Source organism: Aulonocara sp. 'chitande type north' Nkhata Bay, linkage group LG17 (genome assembly GCF_057382095.1).
Source record: "Aulonocara sp. 'chitande type north' Nkhata Bay isolate Kocher_YH1m ecotype deep benthic linkage group LG17, A_spYH_male_GT1.1, whole genome shotgun sequence".
Taxonomy (NCBI): Eukaryota; Metazoa; Chordata; class Actinopteri; order Cichliformes; family Cichlidae; genus Aulonocara; species Aulonocara sp. 'chitande type north' Nkhata Bay.
In genome coordinates, this window is record NC_141360.1 from 5,163,849 (window position 1) to 5,186,146 (window position 22,298).

General features: G+C 39.5%; 2 protein-coding genes across 13 annotated transcripts in view; one reads left to right on the forward strand and one right to left on the reverse strand.

The window, feature by feature from the left end:
- On the reverse strand, positions 1 to 13,335 carry il15ra (interleukin 15 receptor subunit alpha). 9 transcript variants are annotated; one of them, XM_086268392.1, is made up of 8 exons: positions 13,008 to 13,314; positions 12,263 to 12,454; positions 9,624 to 9,680; positions 9,499 to 9,546; positions 6,679 to 6,759; positions 2,614 to 2,685; positions 1,930 to 2,014; positions 1 to 1,826 (listed from the first exon to the last, which is right to left on the reverse strand). In XM_086268392.1, exons 1-8 carry the CDS (start codon positions 13,075 to 13,077, stop codon positions 1,763 to 1,765), a joined length of 669 nt encoding a protein of 222 aa, XP_086124518.1. In that variant the 5' UTR covers positions 13,078 to 13,314; the 3' UTR covers positions 1 to 1,762. The 9 variants fall into 9 exon arrangements, with proteins under 9 accessions (XP_086124518.1, XP_086124519.1, XP_086124520.1 ...); XM_086268393.1 differs by having other exon boundaries at positions 2,614 to 2,682; positions 13,008 to 13,310; XM_086268394.1 differs by lacking the exon at positions 9,499 to 9,546 and having other exon boundaries at positions 13,008 to 13,313.
- The window catches only part of rbm17 (RNA binding motif protein 17), a 17,589-nt gene continuing 8,488 nt past the window's right edge, over positions 13,198 to 22,298 (forward strand). Inside the window, exons 1-9 of one of the 4 annotated variants that reach the window (XM_086268388.1) lie at positions 13,198 to 13,372; positions 13,776 to 13,923; positions 15,429 to 15,545; positions 16,568 to 16,734; positions 16,978 to 17,090; positions 17,354 to 17,404; positions 18,704 to 18,839; positions 18,998 to 19,149; positions 21,511 to 21,555. In XM_086268388.1, the coding sequence (XP_086124514.1) occupies positions 13,801 to 13,923; positions 15,429 to 15,545; positions 16,568 to 16,734; positions 16,978 to 17,090; positions 17,354 to 17,404; positions 18,704 to 18,839; positions 18,998 to 19,149; positions 21,511 to 21,555 (904 nt within the window). In that variant the 5' untranslated portion in view covers positions 13,198 to 13,372; positions 13,776 to 13,800. The other 3 variants (XM_086268390.1, XM_086268387.1, XM_086268391.1) reach the window with 3 other exon arrangements.

A 22,298-nucleotide genomic window follows, 5' to 3' on the forward strand; every position in this document is an offset into this window, starting at 1 on the left:
GAAGATGAACAACTTTAATAATTGACTAACGCGTTTCAGCTTGTTGCCTTCATCAGTGATTGTCTGGCACAGAAGAATATCTCATGCACTTTGGTCATATATTTAGTTCTAGAATGCATACATTTGATCAAAACTTGAGAGGATTGTGTCAGTTCACACAGTTTGTTTTAATGCTGATGCAAAGTCTTACATTTGTGACCTTGCGCTTTTTATGCATGATATGATAATATGCTAACTGCAGCAGTGTGTGCACAGTGGCGTCTGTGCACACAAAAAAAAAAAACAAAAAAAAACAAACAAAAAAACAAAAACAAACAAACCCCAAAACCAAACCAAAAACAGCCCAGAAAATAAAATACTTGAAATATTAGAATATTGCAGTATGTAAATTACTTTTCAACACTAACTAGTCCGAGGATTATACTTCAAGTACAAGCAACCACTGCTCAACAAGGTCCAGTGGGCACTGCAGTCTTCCCTTGTGTAGCTTATCTACACAAGGGAAGACTGCATTGACTACCACATGATGCTCATGAACACCCTTCACAAGGAGGGTAAGCACAGTATATGGAAGACCAGGAAAGTCAGTCCATGAAATAAAGCTGTAAATCACTTTCTAATGACTTTATAATTACTTCTATGTTGATAAAATATTTGATATGTTACCAGAGAATACCACTACTAATCCATCAATAAATACTTTATTAAACAATTAAAAGCCTTGATTACATGATTCATCAATGCAGAATTTAAAAACAGAGTATGTATGGGTGTGTGTGTGTGTATATGAGAGATATATATATATATATATATATATCTATATATCGATATCTATCTATATATCGATATCTATCTATATATCTATCTATCTATCTATATATATTTAAAAAAAAAAAAAAGGCAAAATGTGATCTCCCTACTGTAGTTCATATCTTACTGCATTTCCTTTTTCCATTCACAGTAACATGTAATAAATAATTTAGCTTCTCCTTTAAGATCAATCTCCATACCCAAGTAAAACTTGATGTACTTCGGTCAGACAAATCAGACTTGCCTGACTTAACAAACAGGCATAGCTAACAAAGTGGCCAGTGATCGTTTCTCTAAGGGGCTAAAAGCCAGGTATAAATAAGGACCCACACAAATTACTGAATGTTTGAGCAGAAAGCGTAGCAGCTCCAAAAGACATGTTGTTACTGGCCGAAATAATACTCTGCAGAAAATTGAACAAATAATTTGGTCTGCTTGTGTCCATCTAGCCTGATTGATACTGAAGATAGGAAAGTATTAACACAGTTAATCTCTGTGACAAAGCAATACATTGCATCAATGCCTGGCTAGAGACAACATTTAGTCTGAGTAACTCATTATCAGTTTTAGTATTTTCATGAGATCTGAATAATAAATAAAAGAAATAGAAATCAAACATTTCCCACCATAGCAATGGTTGACCCAGAGGGATGTGAACGATAAAGTTCCTATAGAGTTGTTTTTTGGTAATGTGAAGCTAGAAAGCTGTTAAGATGAAAGTTACAGATTGAGCCTCTTGCACTGCCATATTAACATGGCTGTGATTCTTTGGGATGACGTCCACAGAAGTTCAAATGGGTTATCAGGCACTGATGACAACCAGTCCTACGTGGAGGTAAGAGTCTATTCTTCACTGTAGTGGGATGTTGCTTTTGGTAAAACACTGCTGCAGCTCTCTGCAACCGCAACAAAGTCAGTGTCTTTTACTGGTCCACTGCAGGTGGGCGAGGACTCATGCATTCAGTGTGCACAGCTCCTCTGGGTCTTGGTTCACTGGGGTGTGCTCTCTTCGCCTCCTGAGACAAAAAGGACAATCAGGATTGAAATGGATTAAAACCAGCCAACTGCAAAACAATGAGTATATAGAAAGACAATCCAAAAAAGTCATTTTGTTTTTACCTTTGATACAGTAAGACTATCCCTGCAGTACAAAGAGTCACCAGTAAAACAGTGATGACTGTTGCCGCTGTGGTTGTTGCAGCGTCTGCAAATGGGAGAGAAAATCCTTAATGTGCTCTGATTCAGTTTCTTCACTGAAAAGAGGTATAACATGACTGCATCTCATTAAATACAACAATTCCAAGTCTGCTTTGTGAGTTAAGTGTTTTCAAACAATCTCAGAGAATGTACCGTCCTAAACATCAATGAGGGAATCCACACTGCGAGTCTGCTCTGTGGCCTTCAGCATTTCTAAAACGTCTTGCTTCACAAACAGCGTTTAGCCTCAAGGGACTCCCTGCTTGTCCATCGAGAAGTTGCATCACTGACTTACAAATAATACACAGACACTCGCAGACCATTATGACCACCTGCTTCCTTTTGCTACCAAAGCAGTCCTTACTTTACTAGACTTCCTTTGGATGTATCACAGTGGGGCCTGCGTGGATTAAAGTTTGATCCACACATCCCACAGATGCTTGATGTTCCTACTTGCTCACTAATATATGCCACATAACAAGTGCAATGATGAAGAGATAATCAGTGTTATTCACACCACCTGCTAGTGGTTCTAAAATATGTTATGGCTGATCAGTGTATTAAATGAGATCTCAGATAAGAAATAATAATGCCGTTGAAGCTTACCAATTTCAAGCGCAGAATGAGTGGCGTTCTTTATCGTGTCAGTCTGTCCTGTTGTCTCCATCACAGGTTCTGCTTTTCCAGTACAAAATAAAATTTATACAAATTAGTGCAATTGTAAAGGTAAAAAGACGTAATCAGTGTCATGCCTGAAAAGTTTCTTATGCATGTACATGCGGCTTTGTGAAATGCTGGGGGAAAAGCAGATATCAAAAGGTTATGCTTTATGTACCACTTAGTAAATTACCACAAGGTGGGGTAAGGTTGGGTGGCAGTGCTTGTGTTTTAATAAAAACACAAAACAAACACAAACAAACCCCATTGCATTTATGGCTTATATAACCTATGCTTTATTTCACAGGCTTATCAGCTGAAATCCAAACATACACATCCTTCTGTAACAGCTAACCAGTTCAATATATGTCTTGACTTTGATAACTCTTTGAAAGTCTGCTGACATTTCTCAAACAAACGATCCTTGGTTCATCACAATTGATTCTCCTGAGTTTCATTCTTTTGGTAATCTGCAGATTCAGGCGTGGACAGTTACTGCATCTGCCCAGCAGGGGGAGCTCCCAATGCAACAGTGTTTTTCCTTTAGAAAGCCTCACTTAACACTAGTATTTCTTCATACATTTTTAACAGAGTAAATGGTTACATGTAAATAGCTGTGTCACCATTTCAAAGTCAAATGATTTTTGTTGTCCTTTTTGTTTGGCTTTTTGCAAAGAGTCTTAGTACTTGAACAGCAATCGAACTATTAGCTCTCAGAAATTACTGTGTTTAATATGATAATTAACTAGTGTTACAGCATTTACGATAAAGAATAGTATAGGTCCCCTTTAAATAACTGCTTATATAAATACTGCAATGACAGCTGTCTGGACTCAATGGAAGAGACGGCACATTAGCAGCTTCAGCTGTTGTTTTGGTAATGATATCTGTACTGCTTTAAAAAACAAACAAACAAAAAAAACCAACCCACACACATTTATGTCAAAGTATGATATTTTTTTACTTTTTATGTTAATGAAGCCCTAGTTTTGAAACTTGAGCCTGTGATCACAAAAAAATAAATAAATATTGAAATTCATTTAGATATCGTCTTTATATAGCCCAGAGAAGTTTCAAAGATGGCTTCAGAAGCCCAGACTTATTTCTCAAGCACTTTGATAATATCCTGTGAACCAGCATTAGCAAAAATATCCTCCATTACATGATTTTATATGCTGAGGGCATCAGAGTCCTGCAGCCCAGGTATTGTACAATTCCCTTTTTAAAATCCAGTTTCAAGTGCAGAGAAAGGCTGATTCACCTCTGCCTAAGACTTTGACCTTGGTATTAAAACCTTAGATGGCACCTGCCCAGTTTCGGTTTCAGTTCCTCCTAAATTATTTTCATAAAACCTTTCCTTTGGAAGGACAGCAACTAGAGATGCACAATCTTTTTCTCCCCCGACCTGCTGTTTGCTTAGAGTTTAGTTACACGGCCTGCACCCATTTAACCAGTTACTCTTTCCAGTGTACAGCTCTCTTTCACCTGTCACCATTTGTGGTTAAGGTTCAACTGGAACTGCTTTTGAGGTTTGACCTGTATATAGCTGCTGTTTGTTATGAAACAGATCTGGGTTTCAGACTTTGTGTGCCGTGTCCTGGCTTTAGCATGACAGGGAAGGAAGACCCAGAGCTCTAAAGGCTAACAACCTTTTGAACAGCACTGTGCTATTCAACACCCAACCATAAAAACAAACGTGTGCTGTTGATGCTAATGATTGTGTATCACAACATTGTAGATTATCTTAAAGATGTTGATGTAAAACCTCAAAAACTACTTCAGTTCCCTTTTCACATCATATTTACAGTACAGTCCATTAAGTGCCCATCCCTAGACGTCCCTTATGTCACTAATGTAGAAAGTAGTTTCTGCTACAAGACAATTTTTTTTAAATTTGAGATTTTAACCAATTCCTTGCATAGCTGCGAGTGCCTAAACCCATCTGCTTTCACCTATCCTTGGGCAAGATACTAACCCCAAATTGCTCTCCGATGCATCCATCGGAGTATGAGAGTGTGTGTGTGTGTGTTAGCTATAAAGCACTTAGAAAAAAATGTGCTTGTGTGAACGCACAAGTTGTGTAAAGCGCATTGAGTGCTCAGATGAGTAGAAAAGCGCTATATAAGAACCAGTCCATTTACATAATCTGGACTTGGTGGCTTGGAACCTTCCTTCCCACTGTTACCAAAGTGCTGCTCATAGGGGGTCATATGATTGTTGGGTTTTTCTCTGCATCTATGAAGCACCTTGAGGCGACTTATGTTGTGATTTGGCGCTATATAAATAAAATTGAATTGAACAGCTGATTTCTTTCTATAGGTGACCGAATTACTAAAAGTGGTTTCAAAGAAATTTGTCAACAGTTTCTATTGAAATTTTAGCAGCAATGTGGCAAGCGTAGCATTGAAGACGCCAGATTTTACCACATTTTTTTAACCACATTGACACTTTGAGTCAGACAGATTTCGTTAGCTTTCAGTAGTTCTAACGAAACATGTCCACACTGCATGGATTACTAAAGCGTCCAGTTTGTATCTTCAAGATCACACAACGTTTGTGTTTGATTACTGGCCTGTATTATTCATACTTACAAATTGAGGGTTTAGGCAGTGAAGACTACAGGATGTTTATATATGATGACGGTCCTATAAGTGTGCACAGTTTGACTCTCTCTCACACACACACACACACACACACACACACACACACACCTCATTGTTATGACAACTTGGAATGAAATTCCTCGTGCCAGACCTTCCATGGACACTGGTGGTCTTGTAATATGATGTGTGGTGCACACTCCACAGAATTATTCATTCAACACAACGTTCCACCGCTGAGGGAAATCTCTAAGGTTGGATTACAAATTAATCTTTTTGAATTTCCTTCAGTCTTATAAAAAAAAAAACAAAAAAAAAACAAAACCACTGAAGCAGTTAAAGAAAAGCACATGCCCTCAGAAGTCTTCTAATTAAGCACTGCAGGCACTGACAGGTTAGAATAATTGTGCAGTAAGTAAGTGTAATTTGAAGCCTATCCATTCTCTTCCACTTAGGCAAACAACCATTCGCACACAGATTCACATATATGGGCAATTTAGAATGACCACACACACACACACACACACACACACACACACACACACACACACACACACTTCAAGAACCAGTACAGTTCCTTGGCGTAACCATCTTACTTTGACATCATGTGGTCACAGATAAAACAAAGCAGATTAGATTCTGAAGGGCTACTTCTGGCTCAGAAGCAGTTTGTTTTACATTCAACATCTGGTGAGCCATTAGGTGCTAGAAAAGCATCTCATATCTGAACGGTCCCTTCTCATGTCCCTCTTGGTCTCAAGCAGAGCTGATTAAATGACAAAAATATATTTATATTGTAGAGGGTGCCCATTTTAGTGATAAAGGTGTCAAAAGGCTTGAAGGAGAGTACAGTGGGGAAAGACCAAATAAACCCCATAATTTAGTAGCTTGTAGAACCATCTTTAGCAGCAATAACTTGAAACAATCAGACTCGCATCCTTGAGGAGGAAGTTTGCCCCACTCTTCTTTACAATGTTGCTTTATTTCATTCGGGTTTGCAACCATTTGTTTATTCATAGTATTCTCAAGTTGTGCCACAGCCTTTCAGTCAGGCTGAGGTCTGGGTCATTGCAGACCTCAGCAGCTATGCCTGGGATCACTGCCCTGACTCCATGTGAACAGAGCTGTGAGACAAATGGCCTCATATTTGACTGTAGAATACTTTAGTATATAGTGGGGCTCATGGTCAACTAAATCACTAGGAAACAAGCCCAAATCATCACCTCTCTGCACCACCATGTTTGACAGCAAGTATGAAACAGAGCCACTGAACACAAGAGTCCCTATAAGCAGTCTGGTGGATGAGGTTAATCATGACTTTGGGCGTCAGTAGCAACATTTCACCTGGCACACTTGAAAGCAACAGCTCAGCAGAAGCTAACTGAGAAAGTACGTATGAATTTAAGTTCTTTACCGTGGGTGGTTGTCTGTGTACTGGTTCCTTGTTCAAGCACTGTGCTTGAATTCTGCATCATCTGGGCAGTAGAAGCTGTTGCTGAGAAGAAAAAACCCACCTCTATTAATACTATAAAAACCCTGACCACATCTCTCACTGCTAAGATTAGTTGTAGCACGAATTATCCCTCTGTTATGAAACATGCGTTTGTTCCATTATCCCAAACTAAAACCCCATAACTATCTTCAAGCATGCATGGAGTGTTATACTGCGTTTGATTTTACATTAGTTAGCTTCAACATGCCACGTATATTACAATAGCTGAAAAATACATGCAGGATTTAATGTTATCTATCAGTCCATTTTCTTCCACAGGGGCAGCAGCCCACGCAAAGAAGCCCAGACCTCCCTCTCCCCAGCCACCATTTAATATTAGTAAATGGCCTGTATTTATATAGCGCTTTACTAGTCCCTAAGGACCCCAAAGCGCTTTACATATCCAGTCATCCACCCATTCACACACACATTCACACACTGGTGATGGCAGCTACATTGTAGCCACAGCCACCCTGGGGCGCACTGACAGAGGCGAGGCTGCCGGACACTGGCGCCACCGGGCCCTCTGACCACCACCAGTAGGCAACGGGTGAAGTGTCTTGCCCAAGGACAACGACCGAGACTGTCCAAGCTGGGGCTCGAACCGGCAACCTTCCAATTACAAGGCGGACTCCCAACTCTTGAGCCACAATCGCCCCTAGTAATGGAAATTAACATTTTGTTAAACAAAATGTTAAGAGGAGCTGGAGTTGTATTTGTTGCTCCCAGATGAATTTTCCTCACTCATTCATGACTATCACTTAGTCATGAATGACTAAACAAGTTACCTATGACTAACCACATTTTTTGGAAAGCTTGAGTTAAATTTCACTAAACACACCTGGGCATGATTACGGTCATATCTGTTAAAGAAATCACTCAAGCAGATCCTGTCTGACAAAGTGAAGTAGATGTCAAAAAGCAACACATCATGCCAACCCTAAAGAAACCATCATGGAGTGGTGAGCCTACCAAAATTACCCCCAAGAGCCCACTGGCTGCTCATCCAGGAGACAAAACTACAAAAAGCCCCAACATTTACAAAAAATAAAAAATAAAAAAAAAAATAAAAAAAAAAATAAGAAAATGCAGGCCACACTTGCCTCAGTTAATGTCAGTGTTCATGATTCAGTACCAACAAGTAAAAAACAAAAAAAAACAAAATAAAAAAAAACTAAGTTTTTTTTGTTTGAGTAAATAGTCAATGGACTGATGAGACAAAGGGTTGAGGTTTGGATTTCATTACATCTGGAATACAGCTAACAAAGCACTTCATGAAAAGAACATCATACCAACAGTCATATGGTAGTGCAATGATCCCTGTCTACTTTGCTTCTTCAGAATTTGAAGAACTTGCCATAATTGACTGAAACAATTATTCTCTCAGTCAGAAACTCCTGTAGGAGAATGTCCAGGAAATTCATGCCATGAAGCTCAAGTGCACTCTGACAATGATTTAAGAAATCATTAAGAAAAAAAAAACAAAAAAAAAAACAAACAAAAAAAAACCCAACAACAACAACCAAAAAACAAAACTGGCTTTCCAGGCTTAAGTTTGTCTAACACTTAGATTTGTGTGATGATCTGAAACATGCAAGCATGACAAATATGCAAATAACAAATAAGGGGAGGGGTGGGGGTTCACAGCCACAGATGTACACAGCAGAAATGTAAACTGCCCCACTGATCATTTACAGTTAATCTGAGCATGACAACTGCTGTGAAATGAATGACTCATAGGAGCTGGGGCATTTTTACTTTACTGTTAGTAAGGGCCCAAACCAAGTCCCATAATTTGCAAAAGTTAGTTCTTGAAGCGGTGATTATGATATCAAGATTGTCTGGTTGCTTAGCTGAGCTGTGTTGAACTATAATGATTAAAGGAACTAACCATGGGAACACTACCAGAAGTTTCTGTTACTGGATACATTTTGATTTGACAAGAACAGATGCGCTTCATTTCCATGATGCTAAAAATCATAAATAAAGAAATAAAACTAAATTTCTTGATGTCATTCAAAGCAGATTTGCTACAGATCAAATCTTTTTGTGTTGCTGTAGGACTTGAGGTTTCACTACAGTAAACCATTTCCTTTAATAGTAGCTGCACTGCAACACCTCCTGGATTACTTTGAGAGTCATTTCACCCAAATTACCCAGTTCAAATGTCATCTTTTAGGACCATTTGCTCACTGTACACTTAAATAGCCCATGTTACATCTACTAGTTTGAACATTCCAACCTGTAACACTGCAATATATCAATAAGAATAATAACTTAACCCTCTCAGGCTCAAATTTAACTTTTTGTTGCTAATGCACAACCAAGTCCTGCAGTGGTACTTCTGAGTTATATTTAAAAAAAAAAAAAAAAAAAAAAAAGCCTCAGAAAATATGTATGTGGGGTAATCAGGTTGTTAGTTTTTAACTGTTGCAAATCGGCAATGCCTGCCTCGAGAGGGTTAAACTAAAAGGAAATTCATGTGTCTTAGCTCATCTGCCATTTGTATGAGAATTAAGAAGCCTGATGGCTGCAGGTACTGGGGTTTGTTTTTGTTCCATAAGAAGGTGTAAAAAATGGGTGATAAAAGTAAAATGAGTAATATATACACAGACACTATACATGGCTCTAATATTAGTATTACTGTCACACCGTTGAGACATTTAGTTTCCTTTTAGTTTATTAGTAGTGGTTATAGATCACGGTTTTTGATCGTCACAATCATGCAAATAGAGAACTTACTGATAGCGGAAGTACTGACGGAGTAAGAGGAAATATCAGTGTGACTCTCTGCAAAACCAAACCATCATTAAGCACACATGTCAGCAAAGTATGGCAAACACCATTTTCCTTAGACAGACGCTTACCTGTTGTTGTTGTACTTGTTGCTTTTGGTGGTTGTGTTGTGGTTATCCTTGGGTCAGCTGAAACATGACAAAGAAATACAAGAGATGCATTTAAAAAAAATAAAAAAAATAAAATTAAAGTGGGAAAGCTTAAAAGAAAAAAAAGAAAGAAAGAAAGTACTGTATGGATCAGAGATCTATTATAGATTATAAATCTATTATCACCGCATTCTGGCTGAAAGTATTATAGACTTGACTAAGATCCAACTATTCCCCATGTCCAGGGTGTTCTACAGGTAGACAGTCAAATCCCTTTTACTTTGCATTAAAGTTCTTCACTTCACTGCATTCCCATGATGCACTGCTCTGCACATCTGTCTGTCACAAATCAACCCGATACTGGTCTCCATCTGTTCCACTTTGCCTGCATTTTCTTCTCCTCTCTTGCGCAATGTTCGTTGTTTTGGATGGTTGACAATAGACATTTAAAAAGGCATCTACATTCCCTCTTTGCATACTCAGCTTTCCAACAATCTCCCTCTCATTTACATACATGTACCGTGTCTTGGTTCTATTGACTTTCCTTCCTTTACTTCTCCAGGCTCTCTTAAACCTGCTTCCTGCTCCCACTAAAGATCGCGATGTGAACATTCTAGTCCACACAGACTCATGTCTGACCTCACTCGTCATTATCATAGCAAACAAGAAGCACCAAGAGCTGGTCCCTGATGTAACCCCATCTCGACAATGACCTCATTTGTTGCTGCATCACCCTCAGATTTTTCCTCTGCTACTTCTGACTTCCTCATGAAGCACCAACCTTATGCTTTCACTAGATTAGAGACAGTACAACTTCTTTTGACTTTTTATATACTTCTCCATCAGCACTCTCCAAGAAAACAGTGTATCTATAGTGCTCTTTCTACAAAGCCTTGTGGGACGACAGCAGGAAACGTGGACAGCTAATGAGGCTAAGAGTGGTACACATTGTGAGTATAATCAGCAAGAAGGCAACTAGGAAAGTCAAAACAAATACAAAGCACAAGAGACAGAGTAAAAACTGGAAATGACAAAGACTCAGCCATGCATACTTGCAGAAGGATGACCATGAGACAAAACTGGAGAAACAGAATAAAGAACCAAAGGCAAAAATAGAGACTGAAAAGCATCAGATACTCATCTCCACATGCATGATAAACAGAATTAAAAAAAAAAAAAAAAAAATCAAACCCATAAAACATAAGTCTGGGTACAAGACCCAGGGCAAGTGACATTTTATCCCCACTATAACTGCACATCACTGCCATTCTTGTAAAAATAGATATCAGCACCAGTGCACTTCTTCATTCCTTAAGCATTGTCTAATTGTGTTACACAGTGTCTCAAAAAGTCCACTGCACTCACTTCCTCCTTACTAATCCTCTGGATCCCCTAAATTACTAAATGTCCTTCCCCTGCTCTCCCTTTCTCATGTCCTTCTTTCATGGAACCTTAAAAGTGCTCCTTCCATCCAATGTTTTGAGTCTATAGACAATCTTTCATCAAATCTGTTTCCTAGCAGGTGAATAAATGTTTGTGGTGTGTAGAAACAGGTGCATGCGAAATATTCACTCATTTCCTTTTACAGTAGATAATGTCACCTTTGCGCCAAGCTAGAGTCTAAAAAGGAAACTGCTCACAGTTATCAGCTGTGACAACACAAAAACAAACCACATGTGGGTGGCTTTCCACTGCACCCGAAAAGGAACCATTGCATTCTCTTATCTCTTGTAAATTTCAGACTTCCAGCCAGACACCTGACGTCAACAGTTCTAGTATGACTCTACATTTGATAAATCGGAAGGGAGGGCGTGCCAGTGTACTACAGAGCGTGGGATGGTTTAGTCGGCTGGTTTGAACCGAACCATCTTGAACCGAACCATCTTGACACACGGGGCTGTCAGTACTGTTGAGGTTTTATCAGTAAACAGAGGCTAGTGTGACTTTTATTCAGCCAGAGACAGACAAAGACTAAATAATCCACCGATAATCAGACATCCTTCGGTTGTGCCACAGATACCAGGCACCAGCCTATGCTCTGTATTAATATTTTAAGTTCCTCCAGGGAACGCATGTAGGGGCTGGCCTTCTATAAACCCTCTCCACCCATTCATCCAAGAGCAGACTTTCAGGGTTACCTAGCAATTCAGTCATCCCCTGGGGTAATGACTGAACATAACAGCTCCCATTTTTCAAAGTGATAATGGTAATGGATTCATGTTATGATAATACCAGTACTACTACTTCTGAGCACTCAAAATTCAGACTGTCAGCACTATTAGCAACCATTAGCTGTAATCCAAGAATCTAGAGTTATAACAAATATGGGTTCATGGATACTGGATTTGTAATCCTCCCCCCCCCCCAAGGCCAAATCTAATGTGAATACTTGAAAGTTAACCAAGTGGAACTTTTTAAACTAAAAGGGAAAAAGAAAAGCAACAAGCCGCAGTACCGCTGTTTCCAAATGACCTCAGCTTGGAACTTCAAGAGAAGAGAAGCCTCTTTGAACCATTCAGCTGTGTTTGGGACCTCGTAACAATGTACCGGTTTACATGTGTGTGGATAGAGAGATGTTTTCATCTTTGGTGTTAAGAAATGTACCAGCAAATAATACTTACGTATACACACCAGCGATGGTTTGCTCCACTGTGCTCCAGGATTTTTGCATTTGATTAAAGTTGAGGTTCCCGCTTTTCTCAGGTAACCATCCATACATTTGTAGCGAAAACGGTCATCTATTTTGAAGCAGCCTTGTTGTGGGAGGTTTGTTAAATTCAACTTTGGAATTTCTGGACATGGACAGCTGTTATCTGTAAAAATAATAAAGATAATTTTTTTAAAATAAAACCATACGATTAAAAATAAATAACCAGTATTTTTTTGGCGAATGGTGTACGTAAGTTCCATAATTCTAACTTCTAGCAATGTACTAATGGTAACCTGATGTCGTCAATAAAAACGTTTACACCATCACATACACATCAGGTCAACCCCGCTTCTAAGTCAAAAATTTAGCAGGATTCATAACGATACACACTTGCGACTTTCAGCATTTAGGTTTCACTATGAAGATTTACGATACGGAGACGGCGAGAAACAATGATTTACCAAAAATAAACAAAACACAAATCAAGCCGCAGGTATGTCTTCAATAAGCAATTATCCCCCTCCGACATATCTCACCGTAAAACGCTGACGTGTGCGAGTTTATGCCTTCTATTTGAACGACTTGTCTTTGAAGGTGATCAAATTTAATCACTGATTAAATAAGCGATAAACTATAAACAAAACAAATTGCGGCATGCGCAGTTTAAAGCACTTTCTGGAGCGTACTCGGTCGAGTTGAAATTTGTTTGCACTTACCGCTGCTGGATAATTGAGACCAACATACTATCATAACGCAGACGGGGAAAGCCAGTGAAACCAGAGCCATCGGACACCTCGGTAGTGACTTAAAACATGTTCACTAAATAAAACCAGGCCGGTAAAGACCATCGTCGCTGTCGCCGCGGTATTTCTTTTCGTTCACACTTTCGCTTTATATCATGACACTCCCCTTGTGCTGTGTGTGATCCGCCCATTTTAACAACAGGGCATATTTCTGCAGAAATTGCTGGTTTCAAATGAGTCATCCGGGCGCCAGATGGCGCAAGACCGTAAAATCCCGGCAAATGTTGGCTCTTGGTTTTTGTTTTTGCGCTCCGGCTTCCGTTACGAGCAGTGAGGAGGTATATCAAATGTGCTGGTTAGCCTTTTTAAAGAAAAAAAGTAGATTAATATGAACTGACTTGTAATTAATTTTAAATTCTATTTAATAGTGGTAGGTATAGAGACAGTGGAACGAATGTTGGGTCTCTTCTTGACACATTTCATAAGGAGCAGACATTAGCAACACTAGCCTTAGCTTTCGTTAGCTAGCTAACGTTTCCCAGTTTCTCCTGGGAAATTTGCTTCAGTATCAAACGACGGAATCACAAAAGGTTATAGCGGAGATTTGTGATTTAGCTGTTGCACGTTATAACCGATTTAATTTTTTTTTAATTTTTTGCTTTTCCAAGCAGTGAAGGGCTGAATGATGATACCGTAGGCTCCATAAATATTGAGAAGTGAAACGTGTTTGTGTGTCCGAAGGCAACAGGAGCACTGACGGACAGCAATGTCGCTCTATGATGACCTCGGTGTGGGTGCCAGTGACACTAAGACCGAAGGCTGGTCCAAGAACTTCAAGCTGCTACAGTCCCAGCTGAAGGTGAAGAAGGCGGCTCTGACACAGGCCAAGGTGCGTGCAGTACTACACATGTATTATAGTGGGCTGTCATTCAATCAAGCTTAACGTACACTTTTGTTTATAAGATGGTCAGAAATGATGATACTAGTGCTTATGTGTGTACATGTGTACATTTTTATTAGCTTGTGAAAAAAGCTCTTTTTTTATATTGTTAAATATTAATGTAATTTAATTAACAAAATATTTTATATTATTTTACATTTGGTCTGAAAAATGTTATGAATGTTTTGAATTAAATCTGGTCTAGTACATCCCAGTCTTGCCTCATTCTTCCCTTCTATGTAAAACTGAGCGGTTGCCGTCAGCCTTCATTAAGCTGTATGATTTAAACACAGTATCAGACTAAGTTAATAGTTCTGCAGATTTTAATAAAACTTCTGCAGCTTTACAGGACTTTTTAAAAAAAAAATAAACAAATGGCCGTGGATGGAGCAGCTACGAAGCTCACTTTTCATCACTTTGGAGTTTGTTGATCAGGTGCTTTGATGAAGGACTCCCACTCACTTTTTCCCAGTAAAGGTTTTAATGTTGATCACAGGAAGCACGCTGATGTTTTGGACACCTGAAACAAGTTTTCTTTCACTCAGCCTGAGCTTACCGTCTCGGTAACGGCTCTGCCTTTTTGCTCTTTGCAATCTGTGTATGTGTAAAAAGAATATGGCTCCATCTTAAACCAGCGTCATCATCACTCTTGCCGTTGTGTTATCAGTGCTTTTGTTGAAAACTGGCGGCTGTGTGGACTTAATTTGGTCAAACCTATTATTTACATGCTGCTCCTAAATAAGTTTCTATTGTAGGTTTGTTTTTACATGTAAATGTGGGTGAAATGCTTGCATTTCCATGGTGATAATGGCACGCTACAGAGTCGTATGTTAAACGAAGCATCAAAGCAAAAGATTTGTGTTTAAAAACTTTTTTTTAAATTGAAATATTTGATTTACTTGATGAATCATTGCAGCCCTGGGCGACATAGTGGTTATTTGAGTTACAAAATAACCCCTATGAGTAAACCACAAATGAGTATGCCGAAAAGCATCTCTGAATGAACTTGTCTATATACAGCAGTTTTCTTGCCATAATTTGGGCTTGTTTATACAGCCTGAGGTTTTTTTCTTTTTAATGCTACTTCCTTTCTGAGTATTGTTGCTGACCATGTCCATCCAATCATGACCACTGTGTGCCCATGTTCTGATGGCTGCTTCCTGCAGATAGCATCCCATGTCACAAAGCTCAGATAATCCCAGACTGGTGTCTTGAATGTGATAATGAGATCCCTGTGCTCGAATGGTCTCTGCAGTCACCAGATTACAATTCAGTAGAGCATGTTTGGGATGTGCAGCCAACATATCCGCAGCAACTGTCTGTCATGCCAGTGTGGAGCAAATGGTTTTCTGTTTGATGTATTTCTACAGTCACTGATCAGAAGAAGAACAAGGTTAATTGGTTGTTTTGTTTATGCTGTTTTTTTTTTTTGTTGTTTTTTTTCTTTTCTGTAGACCCAGCGGATGAAGCAGACCACCGTCTTGGCGCCTGTCATTGATCTTAAGAGAGGAAGTTCCAGTGATGAGCGACAGATCACAGACGCTCCTCCACATGTTGCGGCTGGCCTCAAGGTACGGCTCACAGTGTTTGTTATGGATGGGTACTCAAGACCAGTGTTAAACTGTTACTGGGTTGGTCAGTATGGAAATATTGAAAAACACCTGGACAAATTATGCTGTTTGTGCAGCATTACTTGAGTCTTAAATATCTGTAATGCTGCACAAACATCGGTCAAACGGTCTTTTATAACGACAAAGCTGGTGGTGATCGTGTCTGACGTTGCTGTGTGTTCACATTCTCTCTGATCGTGGCTTGCAGGCTGAATGTTAAAAGCAAAGGCTCACTTTGTGACAGGTTGCATATTTGTAGAGTAACACCAGCAACCTTTGGAAAGCTTTACAAGGATTCTTTTAGTCAATGCTTCCTCGGATATGATGAGATTTGCTGAACTACAAATAAAACTGTTTCCAAATCAAGTCGAGACTGAATGCTGTTTTTAAAATAAATCTGCTGATTTGTTTGATAAGCAGCAGCCACTGCTTCTTTATTGGACACTGGTCAGATACTAAATTCAAGCTTATTCTCAGTTTCTACATGAGACAGGAAGAAACAGATTTACACGGCTGTCGTCATGGTTCAGTGATGAGTGTATGTGGAGCTGCAGTCGCTCCTTTCTGGGTGACAGTGAGGCAGCGCTGCAGTAGAGATGAGCAAGGTGGAATGAAATAAGTTTTATTTCTTTAGTTAAAAACAACTGCTCTTTGCTTTGCAGGTATAAAGATAATTGAAGAATCACATCACCAGTCTAATATGCGTAAACATGTATAAAAACCACATTTCCCCTGCGTTCATCCACCCCTCGTGTGCCATAAATCCAGCTTTATCTTTAGTATTACATATAGTATTCTATAGCGTAATGTTGTCAACCAGTTCTTTCATGTTGTCTGTATTTTGCTGTTTTTAATTTTTTTTTTTTAATTTAATTCAGTTGGATCTTTGCCAAAGATGCAGAGGGAGAATATAACAGTGTCCAGTGTAAAAATTGTAAAGGAACTCATTTATCTCACTCATATGTTGCTGGTTCTTGCTTTAGGATGCAGTCCCCAGTGCCTTCTCTGCTAGTGATGTGCTGATCCCCTTAGCAGACGAGTATGACCCCATGTTCCCCAATGACTACGAGAAGGTGGTGAAGCGTCACAGAGAAGAACGGCAGCGACAGAGGGAGCAGGAGCGGCAGAAGGAAATTGAAGAGAGGGAAAAGTATGGCTGTTTTCTTTTCTTTTGTTTTAAATTCTCCTCAGTAGGCGATGTATTATACAAGCTAAAGATTGACAAACTAGATGAAATAAAATACTTGAAGCTTTCTATTCTTCCACATTTAAAATGATTAAAATAGATTTTTATTTATTAGTTTTCAGGAATTTGGAGGATCTTTACTTTGATTTAGAAATGAACTGAATGAAGCAGACAACTAAATCCTGAATGTGGGCGTTGTGTCTGCAGGAAAAGGAAAGACAGACACGAAAGTGGAGCTCCCAGTGGTTTCTCTCGTTTCCCGGCAGCAGAGGAAGACTCGGATGAGGAGGAGGAGTACGAAAAGGAGAGGAGGAAAAGAAGTGAGTTCTTGAAACACTGAATGATGTTTTGACTCTGATTTGCAAGTAAAATAATCTGTGATCTGATCCTTATCCACATTGTTTAGACATTTAGCGTCTCGTGATTTCAAATCAGTTGACACCCTAGATGGTTTGTGCCCCTCCCAGAGATTACTTGTCTTTGTTTTCTTATCATAAATTGATCACTGAAGTTATTTTGAAAGTAAAACAAAAAGTAAAACCCACTTGCCTGATTGTTTGATCTGTTTTTGTCTCTGTTTCAGGCATGGGTGGAGCAGCCATTGCCCCTCCATCTTCCCTTGTGGACAGAGATGGTAAGTCTGATAAGTCTGAGGGGATATTTATCTTAGTAGCAGCATACAACTGGCTCACTGCAGAATAATGAAGAGAAACTGTAGGGGTTTTTTCTCCTGCAGGGTTAGGATTTTTAGGGAAAATGGGGCTTATGAGCTTGAATACTTTTAGTAGAATTTCATTTAAAATATATCTGAATTTTCTTTCTGTGTCATGGACACAGAACGTGACACACAGATTTTGGGATCTTGTGAAAACCGATGGGCTGGTAAAGTCAGGATTGTCAGGTTTGAGCTTTGCTCCACCGTGCAATACCATCTGAGAAGTATCTGATTGGGAGTGGCTTTGTTTTTCAGCATGATAGCACACATTAATAGTGTGTTTACACGCATTGGTAGATAAAGGTATGTTTTTACTGGATAGATAAAGGCACACCTGGATATGCTGGAACACTATCACTCATGAATTGGCCTCCTCAAAGCCTAAACCTCAACCTTATTGAAGCAGTGTGGGATCATCTCGACAGAGAACGGGACACAAGGCAGCCAGTGTGTACTGCCACACTGCATTTTAAGTTTTTTTAACTTTAACACAGTACAAAAATTTAGCTTTCAGACTTCTGAATGCTCATTTCTTTCTGCTCCTAGAACCATATAATGGCAGTAAGAGTGGATATCATATACTGTAATTCCAAAAGTGCTTCCTCACCCACTCACTCACGGCCAAAGTGGATAAAATCAAGCATGCAGGCATTCAGACTGCTTCTACAAATGTTTGTGGGTGAATGGATTGCTCTCAGGAGCTTAGTGAATTCCAGTGTGGTACTGTGATAGGATAGCAACAAGTCTAGTCATGAAATTTCTTCACTGCTAAATCTTCCACAGTCATCTGTTAGTAGTATTATAACCAAGTAGAAACGATTGAAAATGACAACAACTCAGACATGAAGCAGCAGGTCATGTAAAATCAGAGAGCGGGGTCAGCGGTTGTTAAGTGAATGCCTTTGGCAATATCGTGTATGTTTGTCTCAGGTTACTACAGGGCGGCCTGTCGAGGAAATGGAATGATGGTGGTGTTAAAGTTAAAGGAAGAGGAACTAAAACATGGTTTCAGACAGGATGAATATAGCTGTATTTACCAACCCCCATCTAACTGTGAATCATGCAGCTCCAAATAAAGATGTGGCGCTTCAAATGACCATAATAGGTCACCTTTATATGCCTAAAGTTTACTTTGAATGCATGTTGACATTGCAGTTGAGCCCTTTGTTACTGCATTATAAATCATCAGCCATTTTCTGTTTGTGTGTGTGATCTCAGGCTCTTCATTTTCCTATGAAGATGAGGGCCGTCCTGCCAGAGGCTCAAAGGCGGCCATCCCTCCACCTATGTATGAAGACTCAGACCGGCCCCGCTCACCACCCGGACCGACCAGCTCCTTCCTTGCTAACATGGGGTGGGTGCTTATATTACACAACAAGTAGATTTATATAGTTCATTTATTTCTGCTTGAATAAAAAGTACTTCAAGTTAAGTACTACAGTTAATCAGTTGTATATCATGTTTATATGTACTGTATAGCTGAATGTTTCATTAATTCTCCTTCTCCTGCAGAGGCACAGTGGCCCATAAGATTATGCAGAAATATGGCTTCAAAGAAGGCCAGGGCCTCGGGAAGCACGAGCAAGGCCTCAGCACGGCACTGTCCGTGGAAAAGACCAGCAAGAGAGGTGGAAAGATCATCATAGGTGACGCAGCAGAAAAACGTAAGAGCGACCTTTGTGCTTTTTTTTTTTTTGTCCTTTCCATCTTTAGCTTAGGGCTGGGCGATGCCTTTGTATTTGTTTTGTTTTTAAACGGTACATTAGCAGGTTAGATCAGAGAAGTTGGTTGATCGAGTTATAATTTGATCATTGTGTCACATAAATGTTTGTGCAGTCATATAGATGTTTACGGCTCTCTCCCCTGCCCCCACTCTCTCATTACTTTGAATTCTATGCTCACTCTCACAGTGAAAACCAAAACTAAACTGCACTTAGCTGAACTACTGTCATTATTTTAAACATAAGACTGCCATTTGTTAAAAACGGCATTACGTCTTAACTAAATATACAAATTAAGAAATGTATATTAATTTGTAATCATGTGTCAGACTGTCAGTTTAGGTTTTTATACAAATTCCTGCAAATGTTTCACTCTAAAAGCCTCGTTAAGAAATGAAGCTGGTTAGAAAGCAAAGCAATAAGCTAATGTTTTCTTTCATGATGCTTCAAGAGTTGACTTAGTGAGTCAGTTTACACTTGAACTCACTAAGCGTGGGTAAAATTGGCACATACAAAAAGACCTTGTAGGAAAACACAAATCATCATTTGCAGTCAGGTCATGACTGTATCTGTGTTAATAAAGTTTCTGTGCCACTTGTGTAAATAGGCACATTACAGTTTAGTTGGGTTTTTTGTGTGTGTGTGTTAATGTTCCCATGATGGACCAATCTCTGAGTAAAAACAGAACTAAAACCCTGAAATACTGCAAACCCATCAGCTCACTGTAAAATGATTTCTGCTGCTTGTAATAATCATCCTTACGTGTCTAGTAAGGATTCTTCTCCCTCCATTACTCAATGTTAAGTTCACTGTACCTCTGTATATTATAATGACAGTGTTACCTGAAGCATGCAGCGTGTGGGTCTCAACCCTAAACATGCAGGAGTGAAAAGCCAGAGGTCGGACCCAAAGCTTTGGCTTCGTGCTTGTAGCTTTGTGCCATCCAACCGTGCCAGTTAGGCGCTTGTAAGACTCCTAACAGCATTTACGACAGGCACATGTGTGCCTGGTGTGGCTGTGGGGTCACGGCAGATGGCTGCCCCACCCTGAGCCTGGTTATGCCAGAGGTTTCTTCCTGTTAAAAGGGGAATTTTTCCTTCCCATTGTCACCAAGTGCTTACTAATAGGGGGTCATCTGATTTTTGGGTTTTCTCTGTGTTATTGTCGGGTCTTTTCCTTACAAAAGTCATTTAATTCAAGAGGGTTGCGGCCCACTTAAATACCAGAAAATGCCATGGGCCAAATCTTAAAAGAAAAGTCAAGTTACAAGAGAAAGCAATTCATTTCCTAAAAATTCGGTTTAAAAAAACCAAACAAAACCATAAGCAACACAGGCTTTTTTGCTCTAAATGGCTAAAACGTATTGCAGTCATATGCTAAGTGCTGAGCCACTGTGTGACCCACCTACCACTGGGCCCCAAGTTCCAGTGCAAGAGCAACATTACTCACTACTCTGCCCTAAATAGTCAGAGTAGTGAGTAATATCACAAACTAATCACTTCCTATTACCAGTTTTAATTCCCTTTTTATAGAAATGAATCATTTTATATAAATATGTAACTGTAAATGTTTATAACGTCAAACTGAATTTCTGTGATTACTGTGGGCCACCTGCAGTACCTTCATAGCCCACTCGGGGTCCCCAGCCAAACCTTGAGTATCACTGCCTTACAATATCAAGCTGCTTGACGTGACTGTTGATGTGATTTGGCGCCATATAATTTAAAATAAATAAATAAATATATAGGTCTCCATCAATTTTACAGTTTTGGTTTATTGGCTTCTGTTTATAAAATACTCTTTTATGACCCCTTTAAACTAGGTTAGCTCAACTGGATTTTAAATTTTGTTTTATTTTTTTATTTCTTCACATTGTGCTTCAGTAGCACGTTACTCTCAGCCTACCCCTCAAGATCCACATCGCCCAGCCCTACCGCTCGTGTTCTGATGTTTATGCCCCACCCCGCCTTTCTGTGTTCCTTTTCACCCTGTCTGCTTTAACGTGATTTTCTGTATCTGTCAGCTGCATCAAAAGCTGCTTTTATTGTCTCAAGCCTGTCCTGGTCTGTGTGAGCATGTGGATTATTTAGCCGTCCACTGTTTTCACATACTTTTGTTTTGGGTGTGACCACAGCAAGATTCCATTTCAATATCAGTTAGATGTTTTACAGTGACCTTTACATGCATGTCTTTTCATTTTGTGTGTGTGTGTGTGTGTGTGTGTGTGTGTGTGTGTGTGTGTGTGTGTGTGTGTGTGTGTGTGTGTGTGTGTGTGTGTGTGTGTGTGTGTGTGTGTGAGAGCAGCAGGCTCCAGCCAATCAGGTGCCACTGAGACTTCAGGCTCTGCAGGTTGGCCTCCACTCCCATTTTCTCCCTTTCATATTGCAGAATGTGCCACACGGATCATCTTTAAAGTTTGTGTTTGCATGACTTTTATATGCATGCATACTGTCACACAGTTACTCTATGCACGTGTCACAGATTCATTGTATTAGCATGAATCTCTGCATCCATGTTCTCTACGCAGCATATTTGTGTTAAAACAGCTGTCAGCTTGGACACATCCAGTTATTGATACCTTCGTACCTTCCTGACTTATCACATATGGTAACTGGGGGTATTATAAGCTTGTAAAGTAGATGAGGATTATTTCAAAGCTAACTTACTTTATTGGAACCTTGCATAACCACATTTAATATAGACGTGTGGACTTTGACCTACAAAGAAAGAAGGCTGCTAGTGCTTCCACTGCTAACATTGATCATATTAAGTTGGTGTTCTCTTACTTCAAGAGTAGATGATTAGTTTAATGGTTAAATTTCTGTTTAATTAGGACATTTGCACTTTGGGACACCTACATTCTTCCATAGCTTATTGATGTGAGTTTGTTGCCACATTTGACACCAGGCAGTAGCTAAAAGTGCGCTAAATGGAGATAAAGTGTGTATCTGTTCTCAAGGGTAATACTGCACACTAGGGCTGCACAATTAATTGTTAGAAAATCGCGATCTCAATTCATACATATGTGCGATCTCATTTCCAAATGACAACGATTAAAAAAAGGAAAAAAAAAGATGACGATTGTACCGCAT